This window comes from Taudactylus pleione, unplaced genomic scaffold (assembly GCF_031769625.1).
Source record: "Taudactylus pleione unplaced genomic scaffold, aTauple2 ptg000256l, whole genome shotgun sequence".
NCBI classification, from domain to species: domain Eukaryota; kingdom Metazoa; phylum Chordata; class Amphibia; order Anura; family Myobatrachidae; genus Taudactylus; species Taudactylus pleione.
In genome coordinates this window covers 17,287,456-17,304,135 of record NW_028284658.1, presented here as the reverse complement: position 1 = coordinate 17,304,135, position 16,680 = coordinate 17,287,456, and the positions used below count along the sequence as shown (strand labels likewise).

Here is a 16,680-nt window from a genome sequence, read left to right as displayed (position 1 = left end):
TTAGTCAGGAATGCTATGTTGCCTATTCCGTCAGCATCTTCTCTCAAAGATCCTACAGATAGAAAAATTTAAACATGTCTTAAGGCAATATTTTCATCATCTAGAGCTGTTACTCGTCCAGCTATGGCTGAGGTTTGGGTATCCAAAGCGGATGTAGAATGGACGGGGGCATTGGAGGATTCTCTACCAGATGCTACCAAAAAACAGCTCACATATATCTCTCCCACATACAAGCAGCCTCCTATTTGGGAGGAGCTGCAATAGATCCGGGACTATTAGCTTCCAAAGCATCAGCAACCTCAGTGGTGGCTCGTAGGGTCCTTTGGTTAAGGCCCTGGAAACCTGACAAAGGGTCAAAGAAGGCTCTGGTATCCTTACCTTTCTATGGAAATATACTTTTTGGAGCAGAGTTAGATAAGATAATAGCTACTCTGGCAGCTTCAAAATCTGCAGGTCTGCCATCTACGGCTACATTAAAGTCTAGGCAGTTTTCTTTTCAGTCCTTTCGTCCTCAGGATGAGCAATGGAACAGTCTTCTTCCAGGCCGTCTAGTTTTCGCAGGATAACCGATGACAAACTAAAAGATCTGGGCCGGCCAGATGTCCAGCTTCTAAGCCGGATGACAAACCCTCGGCCTGATGGGGTGGGCCTCCTCCTGGGGGATCCAAAGGTGGGGGGCCCACTTCTTCAGTTTGTGGAGTACTGGCATCAAACAACAACAGATGCCTGGGTCCGTGAAGTGGTTTCTCAGGGGTATGCCCTCACATTATGTAGGCATCCTCCCCAGAAATTTTTTGTGCACAAATCCTCCATCAGATTTGGTCAAGGCCTTGGCCCTTCATGAAGCCATTTACGCCCTGCTGCAGGCAGGGGTAATAATCCCGGTTCCTGTGTTGCAACAAGGAAGGGGTTATTATTCCAATCTATTTTTGGTTCAGAAACCAAATGGGTCTCATCGCCCTATTCTAAATCTGAAAACCCTCCAAATTTATCAGTGTCCCAATATATGGGACAGAAAAAAATCTCATAGTGTAGTATCTCAGATAAATATGAAGTTTAATAAAAAACAAATAAATACAGGATAAGAGGATGAATGGCACCCGGGTCTTTCTCAAGGATCCTTGAGAAAGACACCTATGTGTCGAAACATGTTGGAGGAGTGACAGGGAGGAAGCCTTCAGTTTCCAGTTTACCAGCAGGATCACCTACATTAACGGCATAAGAAACACCCGGGTGCCATCCATCTTATCCTGTATATGCAGATCCTTTTACATCATCTGGTACGGAGGTTATCCTCTCTGTTTTTTATTTATTTGTTCTTTATTAAACTTCATATTTATCTGAGATATTACACTATGAGATTTTTTCTGTCCCATATATTGGAGATCATATCTTTGTGAAATCTGTCCAGGAAATGAAGAGATACCTTTACATGCTTGTCCAAAATTATCCCATGTAAGCTGAAACGTGAGCATTCAATCTATGTATGTTTCTGCATGATTAATCATCACTATGCACTATATTTAAAGATACCTTGATATGACTATATCAAGCTGCTTAATGTAAGCATTCATGTAAGCACATTATTATATATGAATATCACCGAGGTGCTTTTCATACAGCTTTATTCCTTTTAGCTTGTCTGGGTCTATATAGGATAACACAGGAGGTGTTCTATCCTATTGTTTTAGAAATCTTGGGAAGCTCGGATTGCATGTCCTAGATTACATGTGGTGTCCATTTATTGTGATTTCCAGTTAGGACTGACAGTTATTTTGATTGATTTTTTTTCCCACATATTCTACTGGGAGTTTTTTCCTTTGATGTGAAGTGGAATATCTCTTTTTGTCAGGACGTTATTGACGGACTATCATTTACTATATCGTCCTTTCTGGAAACAGTTTGGAGCAAGGACTAGAACCTCATCTTCTGGCTATCTCGGCAATATTCATTCTGGGGGTTCTCAATTGGGAAGCAGACTTCCTAAGTCGTCAGAACATACTCGCCGGAGAGTGGGTTCAGGTCCAGAGACCCATCAGCAGTCTTCGTGGATGCACTGGCAGTAAGATCGGACTTGAAGCTGGCGTATCTCTTTCCTCTGATTTCCCTCCTCCCAAGGGTCCTCAGGAAATTCAAGCAGGAAGGCGGAACAGTAATACTTGTGGCTCCTGCTTGGCCCAGACGTCATTGGTTCACCGACATACGGAATCTATCCATAAACAGTCCGTATACTCTTCCTCTATGGCCGGATCTGTTAGCACAGGGTCCCTGCCTGCATCCGGACTTACCTCGTCTGTCTTTGACGGCGTGGCTCTTGAATCTTCCATCTTAAGAGCCAAAGGTTTCTCCAGTTCTGTGATTCAGACGATGCTTAGGGCACGAAAGCCTTCTTCTGCCCGCTTCTATTACAGAGTTTGGCATTCTTTTGGTCAATGGTGTTCCTACAGAAAATATGACCCGAAGGTGTTTAGGGTTTCACGGGTACTGGCTTTTCTCCAGGCTGGATTAGACCTTGGTCTCCGCCTAGCCACTTTGAGAGTGCAGGTTTCTGCACAGTCAGTCTGGTTCCAGAGAAAGATTGCTTCTTTACCAGATGTTAGAATTTTTTTCATGGGGTTCTCCGAGTTCAGCCACCCTTTGTCCCACTGGTAGTACTGTGGGATTTGTCTTTGGTTCTCAAGGGACTACAAGCTTCCCCATTTGAACCTCTGGACTCTGTAGACTTGAAATGGTTGACAGCGAAGACAATTTTTCTTCTAGCTATTTCTTCTGCATGCAGAGTCTCTGACTTGGCAGCACTCTCTTGTCACTCCCCATTTTTTATTTTTCAGCAGGATAGAGCTGTTCTTCGTACAAAGGAGGGTTACCTTCCTAAGGTAGTGTCCCGTTTCATATGAATGAAGAAATTGTGGTTCCACCTTTTCAGGCTTCAGATCTTTCTGTAGGGGAAGCCTCCCTGGATGTACAGTAGTTCATGCTCTCCATATCTATGTGGAGCGTACAAACACTTTTAGAAAATCAGATGCTCTTTTTGTGTTATATGGTTTTCACAAACGAGGATGGCCAGCTAACAAACAGACTCTTGCTAGATGGTTACGCATGACTATCTCTCAGGTATACACACAGGCTGATCTCCCTGTTCCAAACACGGTGACAGCACATTCTACTCGGTCTGTAGGGCCATCTTCAGCATTTAGTCGTGGTGCCTCTGCTGAGCAATTGTGCAAGGCAGGCACTTAGTCTTCTGTTCACACTTTTCTCAGGTTCTATGCCCTTGAAACTTTTGCCTCTCAGGATGCTTCCTTTGGGCGACGAGTTCTCCTTTCTGCTCAGGAGACCGACCCCCCACCCCCCTTAGGGGAACTGCTTTAGGACATCCCCATGTTGTCCCTGTGGATTCCGAAGAAGAAAATAAGAGTTATGGTATACTTACTATTGATAACTCTTTTTCTTCGAGGTCCACAGGGCACCCGCCCTAACGCACCTGGTTGCATTGGGTAATTTTTCTTGCATTGGGTCATGGATTCTCTCATCTTGTATGAGAGTGTTTCTGGTGTATGATTGTTCTTCCTTCTCCTCTTTCCTTCTCCTGCATTGGGCTTGTTTACATAACTGAATGCCTGTGGCCAGGGGCGGGATATATGTGGAGGAGGACCAGAGGCATCCTGGGAACTGAAAGCTTTAACTGTTTGGTGCCTGGATCACTCCGACCACATCCCCATGGTATCCCTGTGGACCCTATGGACCTCGAAGAAAAAGAGTTATCAATGGTAAGTCTACCATAACTCTTATTTTTAGATTGTTTCATTGAGTTTTACTATTTTGAAAAGCGTTATAGTTTAATGACTTCTTTTTTTAATTGTTTGCTACAGGAGGTGACCAAGGCCTATTAAATGGTTTCTTCAGTAACTGGGCGACAGCAGACATCGGCAAGCATTTACCCTTCATCTATAACTTAAGTATAAGTTCTGTGTACACATATAGGCCTGCATTTAAGCAGTAAGTATCATTGATTGCTTTTGAAATGATTGGTAATTCTATAAGTTAGACAAGGAAACACATCTGCTTAAGATATTGTTATACCCCTATAGATTAGGATGCTTTCACGGGGCCAGGTGAAAGGTGACATAAGCCTGAATCTTGGCGTAGAACCGGACATCAAAGCTCTTTTCTTAGAGTGCTATATAAAGAGAATTACTTTGACAGGAGAGCAGGGCTGGATTAAGGTTTGTGGGGGCCCCAGGGCAACTAATTTGTGGGGACATCTACCAATAAAATTACATTATGCCACACAATACCCCCATAATATACATTGTACCACAGTGCCCCCAGTATAAACATTATGCCACTGTATGCCTAGTATGAAAAGCAACCCACTTCAGTATGCCATACATTGCACCCTAGTATGCCACACACTGCACCCCTCAGTATGCCACACACAGCCTCCATATCAATATAATGTCCCAGTGCCTCCCCCATGAACGCCATATATTGCCCCTCCAGTATGCCCCAAACAGCCTCCCATATTAATTTTGTCCCTATGACCCCCTCCAGTACACCACTTATTTACCTCCGATATGCCACACACAGCCCCCATATTAATATTATGTACCAGTGTCGCCCAGTATGCCACACGGGACCCCCATATTAATATTTTATTTTTATTTATTTGTTAACTTTTTATTAAAGGCTTTGGTAGCATACACAGGAATGAATATAATATATTAGAAAATGTAGTACAAAGCATATTCAGCATTGATGAGATTATAAACTGACAAATAGTCATGTAGTAGAATTTTCAAAACGAAAACAAATGACTAAAGAGAGAGGCAAGTACAGAACTGTTCCACCTGAGTATAGTTAAATTGCTAACTATAATAAAGTAGTACTATGGAGAAAAGTAAAGTGGGGAGTGGGAGGGGGATCCAATTGGTGTGTGTTGCCTGTATCCCCTTATTAATATTACGCCAAAGTGCAACCCCAGTATGCCACACAGTGCACCCAGTATGCCACACGGAGATTCCAATATTATGTCCCAGTGCCCCCAGAATGCCATATAGAGCCCACCACATTTTTGTGTTCCTGAGCTCCCCAGTATGCCACATATTCTCCCCCCCCCCCCCCAGTATGCCACACAGAGCTCCCATATTAATATGGGTACATTTACTAAAGTGAGAGTTTTTAGAAGTGGAGATGTTGCCCATAGCAACCACTCTGATTCTAGCTATTATCTTCTGGAAGGTGTTAGTTAACTGTTAAGTATAATCTGTTTGGTTGCTATGGGCAACATCTCCACTTGTAAACACTCTCAGCTTTACCCCTATGTCTCAGTGCCCCCTCCAAGTATGCCACACAGAGCCCCTATATTAATATTAAGGGCTGTATTCAGTTAGCAGCGAAAACTGCCTCTTATTCGCCATTGGTGAAAACTGAAGTTTTTCGGCAAAAAACTGCAAAACTGGCAAACATCGAGGAAAAAAAAAACTGGAGAAAAGTTTTCTCCATCCCAGACCAGGAAAAAAAAATGGGGTTCTAATAGAAATACCCACATTTTTAGCCAAAAATAGGAATTTAGCATTTTTTTTTCCTCCTGGTCTGGGATGGAGAAAACTTTTCTCCAGTTTTTTTTTTTTTTTTTTTTTTCTCCATTTTCACCTGCTTGCCGTTTTCAAAGTTTTTTTTATTGGCCAAAAATTTCTCATTTTTGGGGGGGGGAGGAAAACATCTGTTTTCGCCAATCCCGAAAAAAACCAGCAGTTTGTGCCGCTAATTGTTTATGGCCCTAAGCATCATTGCCCCCTCCAAGTATGTAAAACAGAGCCACCCATAATATTATGTCCCTGCTGCTGCTGAATGCATATTGCAGCTTAAGCATTGTGGGCATGACGTAAAGCTTAAGGGACTCAGGAGGAGACCCACTATATGCAGCGCTATTCATTCAGCAGCAGCACCGTGGCTGCCGTGTTCGAAAACAGGTGCTACTGGCCCCTTATGTGTGGAGGCCCAGGGGTCACCCCGCCATTAATCCAGTCCTGCTGTAGAGCCTCCTGGCAATTAGGTAAGGGTGCTGAGTAAATCTTAGTGTAAGAAAACTAATAAAAAATATCTCAAATTAAATGTATATTTAATGATTTTAGATTGCAATTTTACTCACTGTGAATGATATGCTGTATCATTCACAGTGAGTTTGCTGCTGATGGTTTTCTCACCCTTGTGCATTTTATAGTTTTGCGCTAGTCACATCCCAACATCAATATCACTGATTTATTTTTTTATGAGCTGTCCACACAAATTATACCTTTTTTTTTTTTCAGAAGACTTTGTATTTTCAGATAATACCATTAGTCTTTTTACTCATTGTAACATGTAAAAAAAAAAAGAATTCTATAACAAAAATGGCCCAAAAAGTTTTTTTTTTTATTGAAATTTCAAGAATGGGAACCAGAAGCAGACATGATCTTTTTTCCCCATCTTGTTTCACCAATAATCCACCTTTCCAAAATAGTAAAAAAAAGCAGAATTCTATGTGTAGAAGAAAATCTGCACTTTAATGAAGATGCTTACTATGTGTAGGAAGAATATGGTAGTCCAACAAGGCCTACCATGTTATACACTAGACAACCTACCGCATCTATGGAAAACTGTTCTGGTATCTCTGGTCATCAGACAATAGATGCTAAGAGGGCCACATAATTTGAATGAGGGGATGTCTTTATGGGCATGATGGCGCACAGAGCTATTATCCGTAGCGCTGGTCAATATTGTCTGATAATCACAAGACAAAGCTACTAGTGAGCCACATCATTTGAAAGTGGGGATTCCCTGCTTTTAAATATGGGTGCACGCTGGGTTGCAGCTGTCATTATGAGGGTGATAGGGCACTCAGTGCCCTAACCCCCATATATGGAAAACACACATTTTCCATTCTATAGGCAAGATTGCATGGTGATCATACTGTAAGTGATCACCAGATAATAAGCACTAAGGGGCCCTAACAATTGAAAGAGGGGATTCCCCTCATTCTAAAACAGGTGCCCCTTAAATTTTTTGTAGCTGGGTTGGGAGAGATCTTCCCCCATGCCTGGACTTCATTATTTTTCTGAATTGCAGGGGGTTAGTGACTGGTTATCAGGGTAACTCCATCTTTCTATGTTATATGGGGGGACAGATAGAATAACTTAAAGTTCTACCCCCACCATTTTCATTCTTTTTTTTTTTTTTTTTTTTTTTAAACAGTGCTGCATGCGCACAATGGCAGCACTTCTGAATTTTACTGGTCTTCTGGATAGGTAGGGACAAGTTATTTTTTGGGGGGGTTCTACACCTGCCGCTGTGGAGGACAAATGGGTCTCGTCTTCCATAGTCTATCTGATATCAGGAGGACGAGTCCCACTTGTCCTCCACAGCAGAGGGTTAATGCAAGCAACTGAGTTTTTACTTTCACTGCTTGATGTGCTTCATGTCAGACGAGAGCCCCTGGTACATATTCTCCTCAAATACTGTCCCTGGTCTCAGATTATGGCTCTGGCCTGTAACTTTCCCATATTATGATCCCGCTCCCTATTATCCTCAAATAATGACTCTGGTATGTATTATGCTCATTTTATTATCCTGATATCACTCCCCCTCATATATTGTACATGCCCTCTATACTCCTCAGATAATAGCCCTGGTCCCTGTTCTCCAGAGATAATGGCTCTGGTCCCTATTCTCCTCAGATATGACAGTGGACATTATCCTTCCTAGATTATGGGCCTGAGATCTATCCTTCTTGGATAAAGACCCTGGTTTCTATTCTTTCCAGATAATTATACCAGTCCCACTCTCTTAGATTATGCCCCCAGCCCCTATCCTCCACAATTCGTCCTCATATATGGTGCATATCCTACCTCAGGTAATGGCCTCAATCCACAATCTCTCTATTTTTCTCAGATGCTGTCTTCAGTAATGCACCTTGTCCATGCTGATTGGGAGGCCCTGGCCAGGGTGGGGATGATCGCCTAGGGGTGGGATACCTGGGCATGCCGCTGCTTACAATCTGGGAGTCCCCTCATCTCTGTCTGGATCCATCTGTCTGTCTCTCGAGCAGATCAGCCAGAGCTCTCCTCACTTTCTCGCTCCTGTCACAGAAGTGGAAGTGTAGGGTAGTCGCAGCAGATCTAAGACGTCCAGACTATAATCAGGTTGGTTGGACGGATTCCAGCAGCGGCAGACCACTTTTGGCCCACGAGTCATAGTTTAGATGCCCCTAGAGTAGAGAAATGAGGCTTTCCAACATGGTGCATATGTCAAGCTATATTTTTAACAGGTAAAGAAGAAAAAGAACTGACCAAATCAGATTAAATAATGACAGTGATAGTAATTGAGGTGGGGAAATGATAAAATTGACAGTCTAATGCTGTTATGGGAATGATTTGTGTAAAAGCAATGTGGTCAGTGGAAGGTGGGGCTTTAGGCACAAATTATTGCATTCGGCTCTACTTAAGTGTAGTCAAACCTACGCACCAGCTACATATCTAATTAGCCAATACTTAACCACACTGTACGATAGGCTTAGGCACTAGGGACACAATTGTTTTTGACCCAGCTGAAGCCTATTTGTATAGGCATCTTAGCTTCTTTAAACTTGATGTGAATGATAAAGCTATGTAATGCTGACTCCTCACTTTATTTAATTTTGTATCCAGATGTGTCCTCATACACTGTTGCTCAAGTCGTGGCAAATAGCCCCTCTCAATGCGCCAGGTCCTGGATGACTTGGCCATGCCAAGCGTCTTTCTCGCTCAAAAGTGAATCTTATTTCCATAAATAAAACAGCTGGGAGCGACAAAACTACTTTGCTAAATGACACTGATCAGTTTGACATTTGTACAGTATATCTGGGTGACATTTGTACAGTATATCTGGGTGAGACTGAGGGTCTCATTCAGACTTGGTCGTTAGATGCAAGCGGTCGCTCTGAATGAGGGCGGGCGCTTGCATCTTGAAGTGCGGCCTCCTGGTCGCTAGCTAAGCTGTGGGTTACCACCCACAGCTTAGCGACCGACCAGGGTGATGGTCGCGATGGTCAGGGCCATCGCGACCATCAGGGCTTGCGACAAGACCCAAAGGTTGGGTCTCGGCACTCGCAAGCCCCAGGGAGCTTCCTGCTCTGATCAAGCAGGAAGCTCCCCACTAACATCACTGGTGATGTCACTGGGGCCGCCCCCAAACGGAGAGCGTTCCGTCGGGAACTCCTCTGTTTGACCGGCCACCCCCCCGGCCCGCCTTCCAAACGGGGCGAGCTGTCAATCAACATTGACAGCTCGCCCCCTTTGGTGCAAGACCCATAGCGACGGAGCGCCCGTCGCTAGCTGGGTCTCGTGCATGCGCACGTTGGAGCCGGCTCCGATGTGCGCATGCACAGTGGGCAAGCATCAACCCAGTTGCATCAAGCCGGCTCCGACGTGCACATGCACAGTGGGCAAGCATCAACCCGGTTGCGAGCGCTCAGTGCTTGCGACCGGGTCTGAATGAGGCCCTGTGTCTGTGTACGAAGTGCAATGATGCAGTGTCTGTGGCTTTTTCTCATGCCAAGTTCCGTTGTGCTTCATCTGCGACTTTGTACCTGCTTAAAACTAATTCCTGTGTGGTTAAAGTTGTAAAGCACAGCGTCACTTTGAGTGGCATTTCGCTGCATCTGCGATACGAGTAAGATAAAAATGGATAGGAAATTGCGGAACGTCTCAGTCTCACTGGGTGTCTCACTCAGCACTGATTTCTGTTCTGTAGTGATGTCTGAAACCTCAGTGATTTGGGAAGCTACACTGATTTATGTCCCTGTAAGTCACTCTGCTCTGGCTATACCCCATGTCCTTTTCAGGGCTAAAACCATGTTAGCAAACAGTGGGGTCCTTTCAGGATCAATGGAATGGGGTTCTAGGCGAGGACAATGTAAAAAAATGAAGGCTGCAGATGTACTTTAAGGTCCATTTTTCAACCTGGGCGACGCCAGGTATCCCAGCTAGTATTGTATAATATATGGGAAGTATTAAATTGACTAAAATAAATAAATAATCATGTTTGTTATCAGGCGCAAACTACAATAAAATTGTCTGCGGCAGAACTGGAATGAGAGTAAGACAGTCAGGTCCTTATGTGACCTGCTGCTCGTGAAATTCATTAGTCTACAATACATCAGGCCATTTAATACTAACATGTATACAAAGTATATCATGTATACAAAGACATCTTTATAATATTTCAAACATACGTACAAAAATGAAGATAGAACAAAAGATATCTGACATTGTGCAAACCCTGGTTATTTATATGAGTGAAAGCCTTTATCCAGTTATCAACTTTTTAGGCACTGAATATCGCATGCAATGTCTTTCAGTTGGCTGACAGGAAGTCTGCTGTTTACAGAAAAAATCTTCCCCACGTTCACTGATGAAATATTTTTAATTTCCAAAAATGACTAGGCCTCAAATAATTTTAGATTGTTTGTTCCATTTTGTCCTAGTTATCAGCAGCATGTTGTTGTCTTTCATTGTGTACTGAGGTTGTTAGGCAATCATATGTCACCTTGGCTCATTACTGTTCTCTTTAGTACAGTTGGTCAGTAGCACTGGCAGTTATGTGTTGGTCACATGATTTCCACCTAGGAGCTGATTGGCCAGGACTCACAAAAATACCTTCAGTGTCATTCTCACTTGGCTGGTGTTAGGTTCCTAGTCAGTCTTGTGCTTGTTCCAGTATTTTGGAGTTTATTATTTGATTCTCTGTGTACCACCTCTGCTTGTATTTTTTATTAACCCTTTGACTGCTTCCTATTATTTTGGACGTTGCCTGTCTTTTTGAGTCTTTAGTCTGCCCAGACCTGTGCCTGTCCTTTGACCATTCTCCAATCTAATTTCCTTTTCACCTCGGCCTCTCCCTGACTCTTCTTAGTATGTTCTTTGTCTGTGTGTTTCCATTTGTGCATGGTATCCTGCTACTGTCTGCACTGGCGCTATAAGCAACACTATACAACTGGGATCTAGTCCAGGGGGCATCTGAGCAGTGGATTTGCTATGGGGGTGTAGGCTGTACCGGGTGTCACCCTTGGAGGGGGTGACACCAAATGCCAGGTCTGCCTCAGTGACAGAAGACGGGTGCTGCAGTGTGACATTCTCCTGCAGCACTTGGCTCCTGTCACAGGAGAAGCTGACAGTGTAGGCACAGTCTCCAGGGGCAACCCAGCATCTCCAGGGTTGCTGGACACGCCCCTGGAGTGATACGTTCAGGGACTCTGCAAGGCCACACCCTTTATTTAGGCCATGTCCCTGTCGGGTGAGTGCGGGGGGATGTACAGTGTGCACCGGTTATCACCAGACCCGGTGATGCCTCTGCATCTGAGTACGAGTGAACACTGTAGATCTGGGAAAGGTGCTGCTACTGATCAGCTACTGTGCAGTACAAACCTAAACAGTGATCTTTTATTACTTGTGTGTACAGTGAAACAATATGTGCAATACCAGAAACACTGATAGTTAGGGAAGTATATATACTTAAGATGGCCACACATCTAAAGATTATCTGTCCAACCAGCCAACTAGTTGATTGGTTGGAATGAAAATCTGGTAAGGAATACAATCAGCAATTTGCCACCAAACACTGGAAAATGGACCAAAACTGTTATTTGAACAAATAGTTTAGATCAAACATTTAACAAACTTGTTTGAATTACCATTTTCATCTGTTTTCTGGCATTTAGGAGCAAATTGCTGATCAGTATATACTCCCATACGTTACCAGATTTTCATTCCAACCAATCAACAAGTTGGCTGGTTGGATGTAAAGGCCCCCATACATCAGAGATTGATTGCAGCAATCGTGCAATTTACAATCGATTGTGTATAAAAATCTTTCCCTTTTTCAATCGATTGTGTCAATCCTGCAATCTGCAATCGATTGAAAAAGGGAAAGATTTTTATACACAATCGATTGCAAATTGCACGATTGTTGCAATCAATCTCTGATGTATGGGGGCCTTAAGTTGGTCTAGTGTGTGGCCAGCTTTAGGGGGTAAATTTACTAAGCGGCGGCTTGCAAATGCTGCTGCTTCTCGGCATGCTTAAGCAGGAATTTAAAACACAAATACTACGCAAAGCATAGTGTGTTTTACCCCTTGGTGAAATAATTGTTATTCAGTCTCATAAGTATTACATTTTATCAACATTAACACATAGAAATTGCTGTAAATAGGTAAATAGATAAGTAATCAATAAATGTAAATAGAGTTAAAGGGTGCAAATAAAGGATGCACTAGAAACTCTGAGTTTCCTAATAAAAAATAACCAGTATAACAGCCTTCATATTGTTTGATAGATTGATAGATTGATAGATTGATAGATTGATAGATAGATAGATAGATACCGTATATACTCGAGTATAATTCGACCAGAATACTTTTAGCACAAAAAACTGGGAAAACTTATTGACTCGAGTATAAATCTAGGGTGGGAAATGCAGCAGCTGGTAGTGCCCCCAGTAGTAATTCCCCCTGGTTTTGCCCCAGTAGTAATCCCCCCTTTTAGTGTGCCAGTGGTAATCCCCCCCTTTTAGTGCCCCCAGTGGTAATCCCCCCATTTAAGTGCCCCCAGTAGTAATCCCCCCTTTTAGTGCCCCCTGTAGTAATCCCCCCCTGGCAGTGCCCCCTATAGTAGTCACCCCCTGGTAGTGACCGCTGTAGTAATCGCCCCATGGTAGTGCCCCCTGTAGTAATCGCCCCCTGGTAGTGCCCCCAGTAGTCCCCCCCCCCCCCCAAGTAGAGAGAGACGTAATAAGAATGAAAAAAAAAATCACTTACCTGAAACCCCCGCTCCTGGTCCCACCGCTAACAGCTCCTCCGGCCGCTTTGAATGGGAGAGACGTCATTACTCATGACGACGTCTCTCCCATTACCCACTGCGGGAGCCGGAAGATGGTTCCCGCAGTGGGAGCAGCAGCCGCTGAGAGTCTGACAGACTCTCAGCGGCTGCTGATTACAACAAACACACAGCTGCCGGCTCCGGCGGCTGTGTGTTTGTGCTGTGTAGCGATGACCGAACTCCGTTCGGTCAGCGCTACACACTTCACTCGAGTATAAGCCGAGGGGGTACTTTTTCAGCACAAAAAATGTGCTGAAAAACTCGGCTTATACTTGAGTATATACGGTAGATAGATAGACAGACATTTTCCATAGACAAAAACCTTACGGTTTAACATGTCCTATTAAGGAACATGATTTAAATTTTCAGACTACTTAATCTCTATCTCTCAAACTTGAAAAAGCAATGAGATTACCACCATTAGGGCTGATGCATCCCACCCTGAGTGATAGGTGAGTTATAAATGGGAAGTGAGGAATGAGCCTGACAATGGAAATGGTAATTCACTAGGAAATTAGGTAATGGGACTGATTGGAATGTAGGAAGTGAGTGGCGTGTAGGGTAATGAGTTTGAGATGGAGAGTTGGGGGAAATGTATCAAACCTTCAAGAGAGATAGGGCGGTATCCAATTAGCCCCGATATTTTTGAAACCAGGATTTTTTGCAGATAATCCCTGTTTTTCATTAAAAAAAAAAAAATTTCACCGTATACTATTTGTTCGGATGAACAAATAGGATAATTCTTTGGTACAGTGTGAAGAAAAAAAGGCTATGCCTAATGTGTCACAAGGGGAGTACAAAAGAAAAATACTTATCTTCCCAAATGGTGTATCGTATTTTTCTTTGTACCATACATGTTCTGTTAGGTGTTCCTTATCAAGTCCACCAAACTCTTGTCCTTAAATGGATATGAATAGTATGTCTGCCTCGAATATATTATGGACTAAAGTGTGTCGATGCTGGATAATTGGCTGAGACAAGATCAGTTTAAAATGAGATCGCAAGACGCCATTTTGCGAATGGCCGCCTAAGCGCCATTTTAGATAAACTCACACTTTAGTACATGTGGCAATATTACTATTAGCATCATGCGATTGCATCTTTCACCATTTCTCATACACACATTAATAAGCACAATTGCGCTGTTAACTAGTCGCATATTAGCGAATGCATAAGATCCTGTATGAAAACGCTGAATATTAGCTTCATGCACACGAATCTGCCCCAAGTTAACTAGCGACTTTACATCAAACCCCACATACTCACAAATTACATATTCACATACAAGGTTCCATAAGCTTTAAGGTATAAGATTCAAGTATGCACATTTACTATAATTGCTATTAAATAAAGATTATTTCGTAACTAAGGTTTTATACGTGATAAGTAAGCCATGTTTGGTATTGTACTGATGCGTACTCTCTCAACAGTATTCCGGTAATATCTATAGAAACAGCGCAACATGCATTCTCAGCTTATGGACCGCAGAGACTTCAAGCAACAAAATGTACATTATATGAACAACTGTTAGGATTTGCATGAGGCGGGAAACCAGAGACCTCCAGTTGTTAGAGGCTGGACTGTGTCTATTTGAACCAACCTGTTAAATTCCTTGTAACATATGCCCTCTCCTTTAGGACCAATGGTATTAGCAACAAACTTTTCTATTGTGTTGTTTATTCCTGGGGGTATAAATATGTGTGCTCTGACCCTGGGTTCCTAGTCTTTGTGCTGAATGCTGATTGACGAGGGGTTTCTTGCTGATGCCTAACATCTGGACCAGAGAGCGCTGCCTATGTATAACTGTACTTGGGTCTGTATAATTTCTTTGATTACATGAGGATCATAGTGTGTAACTGCTGTACTTTTACTTGAATAATACTTTGTGCTTTGGAACCACAGGTTCTAGGTCTGGAGTCTTTATTTACTGTATGACTGCGTAGGCAAAATAGCGTCATCCTTAGAGGTTTATAGGAAGGATAGGCAGGGGTATTTATAAGGTTCAAAGGCAGTATCATTAGCTGGGGCTCGTAGTGAAGTCACTTACCCACTCACACGGCACTTACGGTTATCGATTTCTCACCAAAGGGTGGAGTGGCCACATGCAGGGTTTACCTGCAACCGCTCAGTGCTGAGAGATCGCTACCCATTTTCGTGTGAGCCAGGGACGCTGACTAGAATCCAGGGACAAGAGAGGAAAAAGTTTGTTTTCCTTTGTTGATAGAACCTAACATTTAAAGGGGTGCCGCAGTATTGAACACGCGGCTGAATCGCAGTTTTGCGCACAGTAAAGACGCACTTTTGTGTACGCAGCTAAAGGTTGTCATACGGTTGTGAGGTAGTCGCATTATTGTGTATGCGACTGGTCGCACAATAGCATATACGTACTTCCGGTTGTGCTGCCACGTGTTTAAACAAAGCCGTTGAGATTTACATTCTTTTCAATTGTTGTCAATATCTGGGTTAACGCGTATTTTTCTGCGCAGGAAAAAAGTGTGTAATAGTGAGTATTTGTTGGTAGGGGTAACTTGTTCCCTAAAGTTAGAGGTACCGTATGACCTTTAAGGGCTAAGTGCTAGCCGCTCGGTAAGCAGCTTACCGTTCTATACACAGTAGCAGGTGTACATGTTGTCTTTGTTGTAGAGAGGTGCGTGGAAGTAGCCGACTTAAACTTCCATAGGTGTGGAAGTTGCCGTCTTAAATCTTATCCGGGTGGGTGGAGTAGCCTTCTTCAAATCTTCACAGGTGTGTGGGCGCTGCCGTTAAATCGTCCACAGGTAAGTGAAAGTATCTTGACTGTCTTTCACCAGTTTAAATCTTTATTGAAAAGCGTAGGAGTTGTCTCAGAATGGGAGCCATGCAAACAATAGAGATGTTAGACAATGATGTGCTGCTAATGGAAGCGCCGCTTGGATCGGCCCGTCGTATTCTGCATACTAAGTACGGTACTTATGCAATAAGGTATTGTGATGTATGGTTTAAAATGACGATGAAGAGTGTTAGACCATTTCCCAGAATTGGTAGTTTTGATAAAGATGTATTAGATAATGTCAGGGATCACATCAGTCTGATGCGCTCCAGAGAGAAAAAGGTTAAATATTATGAATGTTTAAAGTTGTGGCAGCATGAAGGGGATGCGTGGCTTAAAAAATGTGCAAGTGATGCAAACTAGCGTTGCGAGCGTATTGCCAGAGAATACATCCGCTATGCTGAATTGAAATTCAAAATAGCGCGCACGTGCAGCAAAGTAGCGTTGCGGAAGGTATTGCCGGCAGTTGCCGTGCACCACCCCCACCTTATGTGGATGGAGGTGCAAGTACAGTTATCAAAAATACCCGTAAAAATGTAACAAGCAATTTGTACCCTCTCTTAAGTAACTATAAAGAAAATGTTCATGATGTGGATGATGAGCCTATTGTAATGTCTGCCATTTCCCATGCTGTACAAATGATAGATGCTACGCCATGACAATCACGAGTGGTGCCGTCATATCCATCGGTAACAGCAAGGGAAGTGCTTAACACCCTCTGCACCCGTAGAGGAAGTTGTTACCATACGTAGCAGCAACAGATTAAACCCCCAGCCAGGTAATAAGGTCAAAGGTAGCAGCGCTACCAGTCTGCATCCCATTCGGACAATAACTGTTCCGAATGGAAATGCAGATGCGAACGGTGTAGTGCCCACGAGGGAAGTGGTAATGCATTGTCCTTCGACAAGAGCAGAACTAAATTCCATCATAAATGATTTCCCCGATCCCAAAAAGGAACTAGCCAAATGTCAGAGATTT

General features: G+C 43.2%; 1 protein-coding gene across 2 annotated transcripts in view; it reads left to right on the top strand.

Annotated features, from left to right (window-relative positions):
• Positions 1-16,680, top strand: part of LOC148514992 (glycogenin-1-like) — a 64,846-nt gene that overhangs the window by 31,071 nt on the left and 17,095 nt on the right. For both annotated transcript variants that reach the window (XM_088480703.1, XM_088480704.1), the window contains exon 6: positions 3,873-3,999. In XM_088480703.1, the coding sequence (XP_088336829.1) occupies positions 3,873-3,999 (127 nt within the window). The remainder of the gene's footprint in view (positions 1-3,872; positions 4,000-16,680) is intronic.